We start from the raw sequence: 15,643 nt of genomic DNA, 5'->3' as shown, positions 1-15,643 counted from the left end.
ATAAGGTGACTGTCGAAGCAAGTCCATTTTGATGCATTCTCTACAGTCGGCCAGGTCCGCAGGTAGTTATTACCATGTTACACAGATGACTGGATTAGTCAGGGTAATTTAACCTGTAGGAAGTGGCAACTCACAGACCTGAGAATTTTATGACCACTCAAACCTGCACTCACTGACATCGTATGCACTATATCACAAACCGAAACACATTTTACAAATAAAGTCACACAATCAGGCCTGGGAAACCCAAAGCTCAGCGAAGGTAAAAAGAACTACAAGCTTGTTCAAGAAAGTGAATTTCCCACTTCCACAGAATGAGGAGGAGCTGATTAATTAGGCTGCTACTACATTAACCTTTTTAGGATAAGATAAAAAAGAAAAAAAAGAATGAATGTCATTCCTGCATGATACGTTTTTTGCTTGATATATAGCCTTTAAAAACTAGTGTTCACATAAGATTGCAAAGACAAGCACCAGTTACTAGTTACATTTTTTAAGCTGTATTTTTAAGGAGATATAATTTTCACTTGCCCTAACATGGGGGTTGTAGAAAGATTTGGGTGCTGTATTAAACCATATTGGATTACAAGATTTTCTGCCCACTTTTTTCTATTTACATATATTATATAGAGAGTTGTTGTTGTTGTTGTTGTTATGTGCCGTCAAGTCGGACCCGACTCATAGCGACCCCTCCTTGGGTTTCCGAGGCAGTATCACTACGGAAGTAGATTGCCCCATTTTCCTTCTGAGGAGTGGCTGGTGGGTTTGAACCGCCAGCCTTCTGGTTAGCAGTCAAGTGTCTTAGCCACTATGCTACCAGAGCTCCCTATATAGAGAGAAAGAACCTTAAATCTGTGCTACAGATATGCTATATATCTATACATATGTACAAAGTGTCTATATATTGTTCATTGTAGCCATATTTACATTATACAAAGATATTGTACATATGCACAAAGGGTCTGTGTATTGTTCATTGCAGCCATGTTCAATTAGCAGAATTTAGAAATGTCCAGTCTATCAATAGGTGATTATGGAACATCAATATGAAGTGCTAGGAATGCTAATAGCAGTTAAAAGAATGAGTTGAGAATATATATGTACTGACACCGACCAAGCTCCAAAAAATATTAACTGGAAAAAAATGAATCTCAGAACAGTATGCATAATATGATAATATGACTATATTTATGCAGAAAAAAATAATGTGTATTTATGTACAATGCAGAATACACATGTAAATGAGTAGAAGGAGGTCTGAAGAGATACATTCCAAACTGTTAACCATGGTACTTCCAAGGAATAACACCAAGGAAGAAGAGTTAAATTAAGTCTTAATCAATTTATATTATTCAACAAATATTTATTGAGTTCCTACTATGTAAAGGTAGGTCCTTTTGTGGTCATGAGGTTATTGTTGTTGTTATGTACTGTCATCTCTGATTCATAGTGACCCTATACATAGCAGAATGAAACACTGCCTGGTCCTGTGCCAGCCTCACAATCCTTGCTACACCTGAGCCCACTGTTGCTGCCATTGTGTCAATCCATCCTGTTGAGGGCCTTCCCCTTCTTCGCTGACCCTCCACATTACCAAGCATGATATCCTTCTTCAGGGAATAGTTCCTTCTGACACCATGACCAAAGTAGGTGAGACAAAGTTTGGCATACTTATTTCCAGGGAGCATTCTGGCTGCACTTCCTCCAGGACAGATCTGTTAGTCCTTTTAGCAGTCCACGGTACTCTTTGCATTCTTCTCCAACACCACAACTCAAAAGCATCAACTCTTCTTTGGTGTTCCTTATTCACTGTCCAGCACTCACATGCATAAGAGGCGAATGAAAATACCATGGGTTGGGATAGGCGTACCTTAGTCTTCAAGGAGTCATCTTTGCTCTTCATTACTTGAAAGAAGTCTTTTGCAGCAGATTTGCCCAATGAAACACGTCATATGATGTCTTGACTGCTGCTTCCACTGGTGTTGATTATAGAACCAAGTAATATGAAGTCCTTCACAACTTCAATCTTTTCTCCACCCATTGTGAAGCTGTTTATTGGACTGGCTGAGAGGATTTTTGTTTTTTTTATATTGAGGCGTAATCCATACTGCAGACTGTAATTTTTAATCTTCATCAAGTCATCTTCATTTTCAGCAAGCAAAGTTGTGCCATCAGCATATCGCAGGTTGTTAGTGAGTCTTCCACCAATCCTGATGCCATGTTCTTCTTCATATAATCCAGTTTCTCAGATTATTTGCTCAGCATACAAACTGATTAAGTATGGTGAAAGTGTACAACCTGATGTACCCCTTTCCTGATTTTCAACCATGCAGTATCTCCTTGTTCTGTTCAAATGACAGCCTCCTGATCTATATACAGGTTCCTCATGAATACAGTCAAGTGTTCTAGAATCCCATTCTTCTCAAAGTTATACATAATTTGTTATGATCCACACAACTGAATGCTTTTGCATAGTCAATAAAACATAGTAAACACCTTTCTGGTATTCTTTGCTTTCAGCTAAGAGCCATCTGACATAAGCAATGATATCCCTTGTTCCATGTCCTCTTCTGAATTCAGCCTGCATTTCTGGAAGCTCTCTTTCAATATACTGAGGTTATAAAGATGAATAAAGAAACAAGTCTCTGTCCTCACCAAAAAAGAACAGTAGCTATCCAGTCTGACCCCAAGTGTATCAGAGTAGAAGTGGGCTCCATAGGGATTTCAATGGCTGATTTTTTGGAAAGAGATAGCCAGGCCCTTCTTTCCAAGAAACCTCCAGGTGGATTTGAATCTCCAACCTTTTGGTTAGTAGCCAAGTGCTTTATCATTTGCACCACACTGGGATTCCTGTCCTCACCAAGTTGACATGTGATTTCCACATTCTTGAAAAGTTTTATGATTTAAAAAAGATGAAAGATGTTATCCTCCAATATTCCGGTCAAATGAACCACTTTTGCTGGAAATATGTCTACTCCTCAAGGCAGTCCATTATATCTTAGAAGAGCTTTAATTCTCATAACTTTTTTTCTTTTTAATATTAAACTAAAACCTGGGTCTTAATAATTGCCAACCCCTGATCCTAAATTTATCCCCCTGAGGCCCTAAAGAGAATATCTAATCCTTTCTTCACATGACAGCCCTTCAAATATTTTTTAAAAAGAAATCATATCACCCCCTAAATCAGACTAAACACCTCCAAGTCTTCTAAATATTCTTCATGTAACATGATTTCAAGTTCTCACATCTTCCTGCTTGCTTCTTTTTCCAGATGTTCTCCTTTTTGTCTAGTTTCCTCTAAAAGCAAGATGTCAAATCCTGGTCATGCTACAAGTGCCACCTAGTCAAAAAAGGAGAAAGATAGAAAAGCATCTGCTTCATTTTTAACTACCATGTTGTTGTTGTTGTTGTTGCTAGATGCCATAAAACCAGTTCCAAATCATAGCAACCCTATGTGCAACAGAATGAAACACTGTCTGGTCCTGCACCATCCTCACAATTGTTGCCATGATTGAGCCCATTATCCCAGCTACTATGTCAATCTACCTTATTGTTGACCTTCCCCTTCTTCACTGACCCTCTACTTTACCCAGCATGCTATCCTTCCAGATTGGTCCCTTCTGATAACATGACCAAAGTACTAGAGATGAAGTCTGACTGTTCTCATTTCTAAGAAGCATTCTGGCCATACTTCCTCCAAGACATATTTGTTTGTTTTTCTAGCAGTCCATGCTGTTTTCAATATTCTTCACCAATACCAATACTCAATGCATCAATTCTTCTGCAGTTTTCTTTATTCACTGTCCAACTCTCACATGCATACGAGACTACTGAAAATACCATGGCTTCAGTCAGGTGTACCTTAGTCTTCAAAGTGACATCTTAGCTCTTTAACACTAAAGAGGTCTTTTGCAGCAGATTTGCCAGTGTGATACAAAATTTCTTAACTACTGCTTCCATGGGCATTGATTATGGATCCAAGTAAAATGAAATCCTTGACAGCTTCTATCTTTTCTCCATTTATCAGGATGTTGCTTATGGGTCCAGTTGTGAGGGTTTTGTTTTCTTTATGTCAAGGTGTAATCCATACTGAAGGCTATGGTCTGTGATCTTCATCTGCAAGCGCCTCAAGTGTTCTTCACTTTCAGCAAGTAAGGTTGTGTCATCTGCATATCACAGGTTGATAATTAATCTTCCTCTAATCCTGATGCTACATTCTTCTTCATATAGTCAGGTTCTCATTTTATTTGCTCAGCATACAGACGTAAGTATGGTGAAAGGATATGACCCCGACACACCCCCTTCCTGATTTTAAACCATGCAGAATCCCCTTGTTCTGTTTGAACAACTGCCTCTTGGTCTATGTATAGGTTCCTCATGATCACAGTTAAATGTTCAGGAATTCCCATTCTCTGCAATGTTATCCCTAATTTGCTATGAGCCACACAGTCTAATGCCTTCGCATAGTCAATAAAACACAAGGTCAACATCTTTCTGGTATTCTTTGCTTTCAGTCAAGATCCATCTGTCATCAGCAATTATATCCCTTGTTCCACATCCTATTCTGAATCCAGCTTGAATTTCTGGATGTCTCCTGTCAATATACTGCTGGAAAAGTTTTTTCAAAAATTACTTGCAGCAAAATTTTATTTGCATGTGAATTAATGATATTGTTCAACAATTTCCACATTCTGTTGGATCACCTTTCTTTGGAATGGGCACAAATATTGAGCTATTCCAGTCAGTTGGCCAGGTAGCTGTCTTCCAAATTTATTGGTATAAATGAATAAGCTCCTCCTGTGTGGCATCCATTTGTTAAAACATCTCAATGGGTATTCCGTCAATTCCTGTTTTTCACCAATTCCTTCAGTGCCACTTCAACTTCGTTCAATACCATTGGTTCTTGATCATATACTATTTCCTGAAATGGTTGAACGTTGACTAGTTTTTTTTTAGTACAGTGATTCTGTGCATTCATTCTATCTTCTTTTGATGCTTCCTGCATTGCTGAATATTTTGTCCATAGAATCCTTCAATATTGCAACTTGAGGCTTGAATTTTTTCTTCAGTTTGTTCAGCTTGAGAAATGCCAAGCATGTTGTTTTCTTTTGGCTACCATATTTTATTCTTATTTCCTACTACACCAACTAATCCTCTCCCCTGACAAAATGATTTTATTTGGAAAAAAAATTATTATAGAAAGCAATGTTTGCAAGAAAATATAAAGAATTTAGCACTCTTGGGATTTTCCTACATGTCATTTTATTAATTACTTCTATTCATGTGTCCTAATAAAAACTCACACAGCATTTCATAAAGCTAATCTAAATCGTGAAACTATGCCCTGCTGTGGGTGCCATGAGAGCATGGATGCTCTAGAACAGTGCCCATCACAGAGCAGTCACTCAATGCATATTCATTAGACCTTGGTTTATGTGCGAGGAGAATAAGCTCCAAATCATACAACTTTAAGTCTGCAGATAGGCAGGAGGCAACAACCAGGTAAAATAAAAGTAATTTATAAAAATATGTCTTTCATTTGTGTAGCACATTAAGTCTTCGGAAGTCTTGGATATATTAAATCACTGGCTATTAATCATTGGATCCTATCAATCACCTGTGAGTAAGAAGAGTAAGTACTATTCATCCTCCCGGTAGGCAAAGAGACAGTGAGAGAACCATTAAGTGAAAAGCTAGAATGTCACATGATCAGCTGGTATGTGCAACACACAATCGTCATTAAACTTCCTCCCAGGTGCTCTACCTCATCACACACACCTCTTCCTCTCTCCACTCTTTAAGAAACAATAGTGTTTCTATTTTGTGAGTAAAGCCATATTGTGTAAATCCATCCCTAGCCAATTCCTAATGTCCTATTTCCTGTGTCCTTGTTTAAAGTAGGACTTCCAACAGCAGCAAGACTGATATTTTGGATGGAAAATCCTTTGTTGTGGATGCTGCCTTCTGCACTACAGGATGTTTAGCAGCATCCCTGGTCTCTACTCACTAGATGCCAGTGGCACCCTTGCCCCAGTCCTGCCTAGATGTGACAAACAAAAACATCTCCAGATATTGCTAAACATTGCTGGAGAAAAGGGACAAAAATCACCTCCAGTTGAGAACCATTCATTTAAAGGGATGACAAACACAGTAATTTATGATAGCAGGAAATTATTTCAACAACATGTTTCTTCCAGATGAAACAACATAGCTTTTAGTTCTCAAAATTATATATTCAAGTTTTGGTAAGGTTGACAGGTTCAGAATAAGTGACTAAAAGTGTACTTTACCTTCATAAACTCCCAAGGCATCAAGATATTATACATTCACCACAAATGAGGAAAATCACATCTTAGATCTCTCCGGCTATCCATTCAGATGATGCTCATCCCCTTCTGCCTCCCTTACCTTATCTCTAGTACCCTAAAGCCCTTCATTGAGTACTCATCCCTTTAAGAGGACCTCTGGTGGCACAGTGGTTAAAGCACTCAACTGCAAACCAAAAGGTGAGCAGTTCGAACTTACCAGCCCCTCAAAGGGAGAAAGATGTGGCAGGTGGATTCTGTAAGGACTGTTGTTGTTGGATGCCCTTGAGCTGCCTCCCTTTCCATGGTGACCCTACATACAACAGAATGGAACACTACCCAGTCCTGTGCTATCTTCACAATCCTTGCTATGCTTGAGCCCATTGTTGCAGCAACGGTGTCATCTCATTGACAGTCCTCCTCTTTTTTCACTGACTCTCCACTTAACCAAGCACGATATCCTTCTCCAGGGCCTGGTTCCTTCTGACAACATGACCAAAGTAGGTTAGACAAAGTCTGATCATTCTCGCTTCTAAGAAGTAATCTGGCTGTACTTCGCTATGAATTAGAAGCACCTCGACAATACATTTGGTTTGGTTTTTGGTATCCCTGAGTTAGGTTTAGCATCTAACAATCAACAAAAGGAAAATAACCACTGGGGCACAAGCAGAGCTTGTCTCTTAAAGCTGTCCAATCCTTCTGAGTCACAGTTGCAACCCAGGTTGAATATACACAAGTAGACTCAAATCACATCAGCCTTTTTCTTGGAACGGAAAGAAGCTTCTATCCAGACATGAGTGTTTGGGCCGGGGTGGGAGGGTGGAAAAGGATATTTTGACAGGGAAAGAAAAATATACAGTAATGTATCCTATTAATTTCACAAGCTCAAGTGAACACTTACATAGTTGAAAGCTGGAGGGTCCATAAACACAAAATAATTAATAACCAGATTCCACCCAATATGATGGGGATTTAAGGAGTTAGAAAGGAAATTCTGAAGGTTGTTAGTTAAAAATTAAACAGCTCACTTTCCTGTGGTTGTTAAGCCATTGTGGAAAGGGGATGAATGTTAGTTACTCGTATTTTAAAAAATCTACTTCAGCATAAAAGCCATTTCCAAGCATTGGGAGGTCCAACAGAATTAAAAAGCAGTGCCTAAATTATTTTTAAGGAATCCCTTTCCCTATGCCATAGGAAGTACTGCAAGCCTTTTGAGATTTGTATTAAGTTCCCACAAGAATAGCCTGCACAGCTTGCCATTAAAAAAAAAAAAAAACACAACCTGAGGCTTGGTAGTAATTTCCTTTTCCTATGCATGTGTATATGTGGCCCTAAGGGAAGGTTGTGCTTCTTTCCCACACAGAGTTGTTTATCCACAACTCAAAAGCCCCTCAACATGAACAGTTGAAAGAGCCAGGTAGACTAAAAAAGAAAAAAGTGTGTTACTACTCTCATCCACTCAGTGGAACCCTATGACCTTTTTATGTATTATACATCAAACCTTCATTTCCACTTTGTGAATAATTTTATCTAATCTTATTTTAGTTCTTTAAATTTTCTTAGAAAATCAATTTTTAAAAAAGGGGAAATAATCAATTCTTGGTGAGAATTAATGATCTAGGCTTTATACTCCAACTCACACACATGAGAATGAATGTTTGGAATGTACCTGCCTTAAAATTCTGCTGTACTTTTAATATTTTAATTGGGGGGCGGGGGTGCCTAACAACAACAACAATCACTTTGGAGCAAAAACAAAAGAAAAATAAACCCACTGCCATCAAGTTGATTCCAACTCATAGCCAGCAGACACCTGTACATCAGCTTTTTTGCAGATAACAATGTCAGTTTGAAACAACACTAAAGTAAAGCATATTATTTTACCTAATACATCATGGGGAGGGGATATAACTTAGCCTGAAGCTGCTAAGTCATTGGAATCAAGCCTAATACTTATTTTTAAAAAAACCAAAGCCTGGTTATTCCCGTACACCTAGCTAGAATAATACTGCAAATGAACAAAGAATATACCTTGTCAAAGTCTGTACTCAAGAGCATGATTTAGCATTTTAACTTCTATGAAGCATTATGGGCTATGTATCAATATTATTAAATGAATGAAAATGCAGCCTATTCTATATTATGTGTACTAATAAAGAGTAAACAGTATATAAAATCAAACTCATAATTAACCCCAAATTATATCTAATGCAGTTGTTTCATTAGTTATGAAAGAAGCACTGAAATTAAATTTCTCTTCTTATTATTTCATCCCAATTTTTGATAGCAGTGCTAAAGATCAGTGAAATGACCAAAAGTTTTGGGTTGTTGTTGTTATGTGCCGTCGAGTCAGACCTGACTCATAGTGACCCCTCTTTGGGTCGCCTAGGCAGTATCACTATGGAAGCAGGTTGCCCCATCTTCCTTCAGAGGAGTGAGGAGTGGCTGGTGGGTTTGAACCGCCAGCCTAATGGTTAGCAGTCAAGTGCCTTATGCACTATGCTACCAGACCTCCTAGGGTTTTGGGGAGGGGGAGCAAATAGCCACAAGATCTGAAAATTCAATTATCAGCCTCTAAAAAATGCAAAGCTATTTGAGAGCCTTAAAAGACAGATATTGCAAAAATCTTGAAACTGAGTTTTAAATACATTCCTGTTGACAAGTTTGATAATGTCTGATTGAATGATTTCATAGTTCTCTATGATCTGTGATGTGGATAAATGTGGCACAGTGGTTAAACCACTAACCATAAGACTGGTGGTTCAAACCCACCAGCAGCTCCTTGGGAGAAAGATAAGGCAGTCTGCTTCCGTAAAGATTTACAGCCTTAGAAAACCCTATGGGGCAGTTCTACCATGTCCTATAGGGTCTGTGCGTCTAAATCAACTTGGTGGCAGTGGCCTTGGTTTTTCTCTTTTTTGGGAGCTCAAGAATATAGTATTGGACTGTTAAGTAACAAACATAACGCTAACTGCAAATAAAATTCCATAAATGACATTAAGTAAAACACAAATATTTCAAATGTGTCCAAAAATGACACACAAATGTGCAAAAATAGTTTACTGTACCATATCTCTTCTATAGCACTGGCACCAAAAGAGAAAGAAAAGAAATGCCCATTCCTCTCAACCCTGTCAGAAAAGCTTCCCTTTAACAACAGTTGGTTATCGGCCACAGAGAAGTATTTAGAAAATAACTATATATAACTCCATTTTTATATTAAAATCTTCATCCTTCAGAAACGTAAAAAAAAAATAAATAAAAAGCCACGTACCTAGACTGCTCATTTCCCTCAATGTCAGGTAGCAGAAAACATACAAAGATCCTAAAGCTTGCCCTCATAATTCTAAGAGAGTAAGATGGAAAGCATCAAGTACACTAATTGGTTGAAAACCCAGCTTTCTCTGGGAACTCAGCCTAAAGAGCATTGGTAGAGATTATGATTAATGATTAACTGAGCTTCTACTTTTCTGATAGCTGATTGCCCAGAACTCAATAAAAGGTACCACAACCAAAGAATGTAAATAATAGTACTAAAAACACGCACTGGAGCTTTTTAAGGAAAATGCTTCTTAAGAATTAAAAAAAAAAAAGACATGTGAAGCCCTGAGAAATGAAATTTCAAAGTTCTTCACAAATTTAAGGCATAATCCTGTGTGGACTACGAAAGGTTTTGCAAGACCCTACTGTCAGTTCTTCATTTACAGTAACAGTAGAACAGAGGAAGCCAATGAAAATTAGTGTAGGGAAGATTTAGAAATGGTTTGAAATTATACACTTGCTAAAAAACCTGGATACACAGCCAATAATTTACCTTCACCAGGATAAGAAAGAGGAAATCAGAGTCATATTGAGGTGGTTTAACACTGGACTAATATGTTGCATATATTAATTTTCCTGAATCTATTCCAAGAATAGATGAGAATATTTTTGGACGGGTTGTAATTATCCCAAAAATTCAATAATTAATATGTTTATTATCAAATGAATTTTATTTAATAACCTCTTCTGAGTAGAATTCACATAAATTTAGGAAATATAAAATGTGTGTAAGTTGACAGTTACAAGTGACAGTTATAATGGTGCTAATACGGTAAAAGGGGAAAGAAAACAAGATGGGTCTTATCCAGGTTAAGAGCACCGCCATTTTGAAATTGTGAAGACTGCATTTTCATGCTTTTTGGTATGCCTGAATGATTACACCCTTGTCTAGTCAATCTATCTTTGGGTGAAAATAAACTTGCCTGTTGAAATTTACCTCAGTTCCATGTACAGCAAATAAATTTATCTCCTTTTGTTAGCACAAAAATTTGAAACAATCATTTAGGAAAAGACACCTTTTCAACTGAGACTCTCTAACAGGTGAAGTCAAAGTTTTCTCACCAACTCCTTGAAGGCTAAAAACCCTCTGAATAAGGTGGTGGTGGAGATCATTTGTCCAGATATGAACCTTCCCCTGAGGTGATGGAGCTTCAAACTGAGGCCTATGGTACCTGCTCTCTAAGGAGAGATTTTCAGTGCCTGTGTGAACAGGGTTACTGGGGACTCACACAGAACCCAGGTACCTTCACAGCAGACTGAAGCCAAGGGATATTCCTATTTCAGCTCACTCACCCTGCTTTTTGTTTGCTTATTTGTTTTATATTTGTTTTTAATGCCTATGCTTGTAAATGTACAAGACAGGAAAACAAATCAAAACAGATAAAGCCCTCCTTAGAGTGCCTTCTTAACCCAAGCCAGACAGAGAGAGAACTGATCGATGTTTAGTACTTTGGACATACTGGACCTAAGACGGTAAACAATAGCAGTAAAACGGAAACAAATCCTATCCATCTTTATTTTTATCATCACCATTATTATTATTTAGCTCTGGTTGATCATTGTTTTTCTTTAGGTTTTTCCAAATAAGGAGCCCAATCTGAGACCTAATTTTAATTGCTCTGTACCCCACAAGAGCACAACTATAATCTAGTAGCCAGGTCAAGAAATGAAGATCAACATTTTCTTTGAAACCTCTGTTTTCAAGATCTTATCTCATAAGTTAAATCACTCATTTTAGAGGCCAATGTGAATTTTTAAACTAATTGTTTCATAAAGAAATATAACTTGTAAAGAATGCCATTTTCTTTTTCGTGATTCATAGAATTTATACATAACTCTTTCAGATTTAAGGCTGTTTGTTTTCATTACATTCATCATACATACTTCCCACTACTATCAGTGGGAAATGCATACACGTAATATGTGAAGCCAGAATATACTCCTGTACACAACCCTGGCATTTACATAGGTCTCTAATCAGTAAGTGTAAATTACTGTCACAAAATTGATGGGGGAAAAAAATGCAATGTTCGGATAAACATCTTGTAAGTCTATCTGTTGTTAATTTGCTAAACTGGAAATGACTACGAAATTTAGAGTAGATGTTTCTATTTAAGTAAACATTCATTTCAAAAGTAAGCTCTGGCTTGGGCTTGCTGCCTCCTTCCAACTAGGTAACATCTAGATCTTAGGCTGGCTTCCACCCGTGGGTGTATTATAATCCAGGTGCGCACACCCTCAAGTCTTCCTTCTGCCCATGTGAGGGCCGTTATGGCACCCCCTCGTGAGAACATAAAATCAGAAATGAAAACTTTCTGGCCGCTAACTCTACTCCTCTTCCCCGCAGTCAAAAGCAACCTGCAAGGGGACTCGCACAGGCTTTTGTTTCAGCGTTGCCCAGCTGGCGAGGCAAACGCCTAAGCAGCCCTCCATCCCGAAATGTCTTGAGCGATTCTGTGGGATTGGAATTTTGGAGCCTCACGAAAGCAGCCAATTTCCACGCACTCTGTGCGTGTGAGGTGTACAAATACATGAAGAGAGCATGGAGCAGACAAGGATGAAATTCTGCCTGCTTTTCAAATTCTATTTTAATCTTAGGCTCAGAAAAGTGAGTCTCCTCATCCATGGAAGGACTTGTGAGTGATTTCAGAGAAAGCGAGAGGGCGGGGAGGGAGAGACCACGAGGACTGGGACGCAAGAGAACCAGGTACCATTAGGAGATACAGTCAAGATGCAGCCCCGCCTCCGGGTACAATCAGAAAAGCTACAGTGTGTCAGTGGTTTTCGGCTTCCTGTTTGTAAAGCGAGAACCTCCTTCCCTGCCTCTGTGACCATGGTTCTTCCTCAAAACCGAGTCCGCCTCTTCTTCGCGCTCTGGGCTGGCTCCGCTGCTGGGGGAGTGGAGGCCACGGCCCAGCGGAGGAGGCCGCAGGGGGAGGGGCACGGCTGGCTGCGGGCACAGCGCACCCACAGCCCACCCCCCACCCCCAGCCAGGCAGCCTCCGGGGCTGAGCAGGGCCGCAAGGCGGACAAAGCGCCTCCTGCCCCCTCCCCCACGGCCGTGTTCAAAGGGGAGGGGGAAGGCAGGCATGAGGGGATGGAGGAGGAGGAAGAAGAGGGGGAGAGAGGGAGGAGGAAGGGGAGGAAGGTGCTGCTGGCGGGACTGGGCAGGATCTCGCTTAGGAGGGAGGGGAAGGAGGAGGGGCTAGGACGCACCGGAGAAAAGGGAGGAGGAATGGATTCTTGAAGCCCAAGATAAACAAATTGTTCCTCCTCACGTGTGGGGTGGGGGAAGGTGGGGAGGGTGCAGAGCGCTGCGGCCTCCCCTCCCCCACGCCGGCTCTTTGTCACCGGGAGCCGGACGAATGCCAGCAAAAGCCTGTAGCTGCAAGGGAACCACCCCTGGCGCCGATGACTCCCAGGCGGGGGATACGCGATTTATACAGGGCACATCGAAAGGGCTGACCGCTGCAGGCTCTGCACGGTTCGACCTACAGTGTGCACGGGAATCGGGCAAAGGCGCGCTCCAGGATTCCCTCCATCCGGCACACACGCCCAGAGCTGGTGTGCGGTTCTAACCCTAGCTACAGGGTGGGGTGAGGATGGGTGACAGACACCTTCCGCAAGCTTCCGGGCTCCAACCCAGAAAGAAAAGAGAAAGAAAAAGAACCTGAGTGAGGCGATAAGAAAGGATTATACCCTCAGGGTTAAGGGGTGGGGACTGCCCCTTCCTCCCACGAAGTTAAGCTATTGGCTGCTCATCCTACATGGAACCCACCCACCCAGCCATTTAAGCCTCTTTCACCTCCCAGCTACCTTCCACTTCTCTGGGTTTATCAGACTAGACCTGAAAGTTGGTCGGGAGTAGAGTAGGGCAGGGGACGTAGAGAAGGCGGCTTGTAGCAAGGCAAGTTTAAGAGGAGGGAAAGGAACCCCAAACTTAGTTGAGTAGTGGTGACGCACCACACACAGCGCAAGCACTGTGGTAGCTCTCCCCTCTGGGCGGGTCCTCCACCCCACCTTCCCAACCGCTCCACCTGCCGAAGTAGCCTGGGTCTCGGGCAGAGCGCACTCGCACGCCCCGCATGCGCGCACTCGTGCGCCTGCTAGCAGCCACCCTCGCTCGTTTCTCTCCCACTTCAAAGTTCATTCACAAAACTCTCAGACTTTATCAGCCCAAAGGGGGGGTGAGCCGCGAAGAGGAGGCCCTCTCCCTTCCCACTACTCCCCACAGGGTTTGAGGGCCTGGTGCCCGCCCAGAATCTACGACAGCATCAATTTCTTTGCACCCAGCGGATGTGCTGTGAGGGGTGGGCGTAGGGGGATTGGTCTGGGGAGGCGAGATGGTGAGGGGTAGGGTGGGATGGGGTGGGGAGCGGTGAAGAGGAGGAGCAAGGTTTCAACTTGGGTTCACTCTCCTTTAAATTAGTATCTAAGAGAGGGAGAGGAGGGGAAAAAAAAACTTTTCCAGCGCCTCACTCCAAGACGCTCTTTGAGGCTCCCTCCGCCCTTCGCAGTCGTGACTGGCTTTTCCTCATTCGCCCCCTCCTTCCCAAATCTGACAACCCTGACAGATTAACAGGTAGCGGCGAGAGCAGTTGTTTTCCCCTCAGAAAAGTTGATGTTAACCCTTCAGCTTCAGCCCTCCTCACCCACCGTACAAATCAGACACCCACACCCTAATGTAAGAAGCTCCACGCCCCCACCACCACCACCGTGCGCCCCATTCCACTGCCAGTGCGCACTCACCATGATCAGCGTGTGGTTCCTCTGCTCTGCCGAGGCAGCCTCCGCATCTTGCTGGGGTTTGCTCGGGTGCTGTTGCTTGCCGCCCCCGGTGCCAGCGCCGGATTTCTTGGCCCTCTGCTCCAGGGTCCGCTGGTAGAGGCTTACGGTGTCCCGGCGCTCTAGCTCCAGCTGCTCCACCTGAGCCTGCTGATACCTGTTCTCGCAGTTGACGTGGTGCCGCCGGCAGCCCTCGATGCGCTGGCGGAGTCGCTCGACCACGGTGCTGTGCTTGGGAACCGCCGCCGAGCCGCTGCCGGGGCCCCCAGAGCCGCTGCAGCCACCGGCAGCGGGGTGATTGCTACTCGGAGCAGCGGGAGTACTATTGGGAGTATTATTCACACCGATCCCGGCCCCTCCGAGGCTGCTGCTCAGGCTACTGTTGATGCAAATACTACTGCCATTCGCGGCAGCAGTGGGGGCTGCGAAATCCCCCATCCTGCTCCCCGGGCACACTATTTTGGAAGAAGTTTTTTTATCCACCCCCCTATCAGCCTTCTTCTTGGGTCCAAGGATTAAAATAGTTTAAGTGGAACGCGGGGGAGACGCAAGCACATGGATGGAAACAGCGATCCCGACGGGGCGGAAAAAAAAAAGGGGGAGAGATTTTGGGGTGGTTTTTGTTTCCTTTTTTTAAACTGTAAAGCTCGAGGGGAAAAAAAAAAAGAGGGGGTGTTATCGGAATACCATCAGACACCTATCACCAAAAAGAATCACAACAAACTGAGCCAGCAGCAAATCTGGTTGCAACTCAAGGGGAGATCCGCTCCTCGCCTGCCTTCTTTTTATAATCCATTATTTTCTAATAAATTCCAGGAGATTTCCGGTGGATGGCAAGCATTTTCTCCCTACGTACCGAAAAACACACCCCATGTACACACACAAGCATATGCCTCCAGTGCGGACACGCGCGACACACACTCACTCCACGCCGCATCGGAAAACGGCAAGCTTGCTTATTGCATTTTCCTTCCACAAAAAAGTTTTGGTGTTTATGCCGCCCCGTGTTCTCAAAGTACTTTGGCTGCTCAGTTGCATTTCACAGGAACCTAGATATCGAATCCTCGGGTTGGGGGAAGTAAACACATGGACAGTCCGAGGCGACTGCAAAAGTAGATCGGTGAAGTCCTTTGCAAAACGCCGCGCGGAGAGCAGCCCCTAACGCTTGGCTGGGCTGCCGCTGCCGCCGCTGCTCCTGCCACCATCACAATGATCAACTGCTCGCAGCCGCC

At 42.4% G+C, this 15,643-nt stretch overlaps 1 protein-coding gene across 1 annotated transcript in view; it reads right to left on the bottom strand.

The window, feature by feature from the left end:
* The window catches only part of MAML3 (mastermind like transcriptional coactivator 3), a 636,937-nt gene extending 622,088 nt beyond the window's left edge, over nucleotides 1-14,849 (bottom strand). Inside the window, exon 1 of the mRNA XM_007941205.1 lies at nucleotides 14,376-14,849. Coding sequence (XP_007939396.1) covers nucleotides 14,376-14,849 — 474 coding nt within the window. The remainder of the gene's footprint in view (nucleotides 1-14,375) is intronic.
* Nucleotides 14,850-15,643: the final 794 nt, after the last annotated feature.

Source organism: Orycteropus afer, unplaced genomic scaffold (assembly GCF_000298275.1).
Source record: "Orycteropus afer afer isolate SDZICR_OR568_19922 unplaced genomic scaffold, OryAfe1.0 scaffold00076, whole genome shotgun sequence".
Classification (NCBI taxonomy): Eukaryota; Metazoa; Chordata; class Mammalia; order Tubulidentata; family Orycteropodidae; genus Orycteropus; species Orycteropus afer.
Note: the sequence above shows the minus strand (reverse complement) of the source record. Positions and strands in the feature narration are given on the sequence as shown.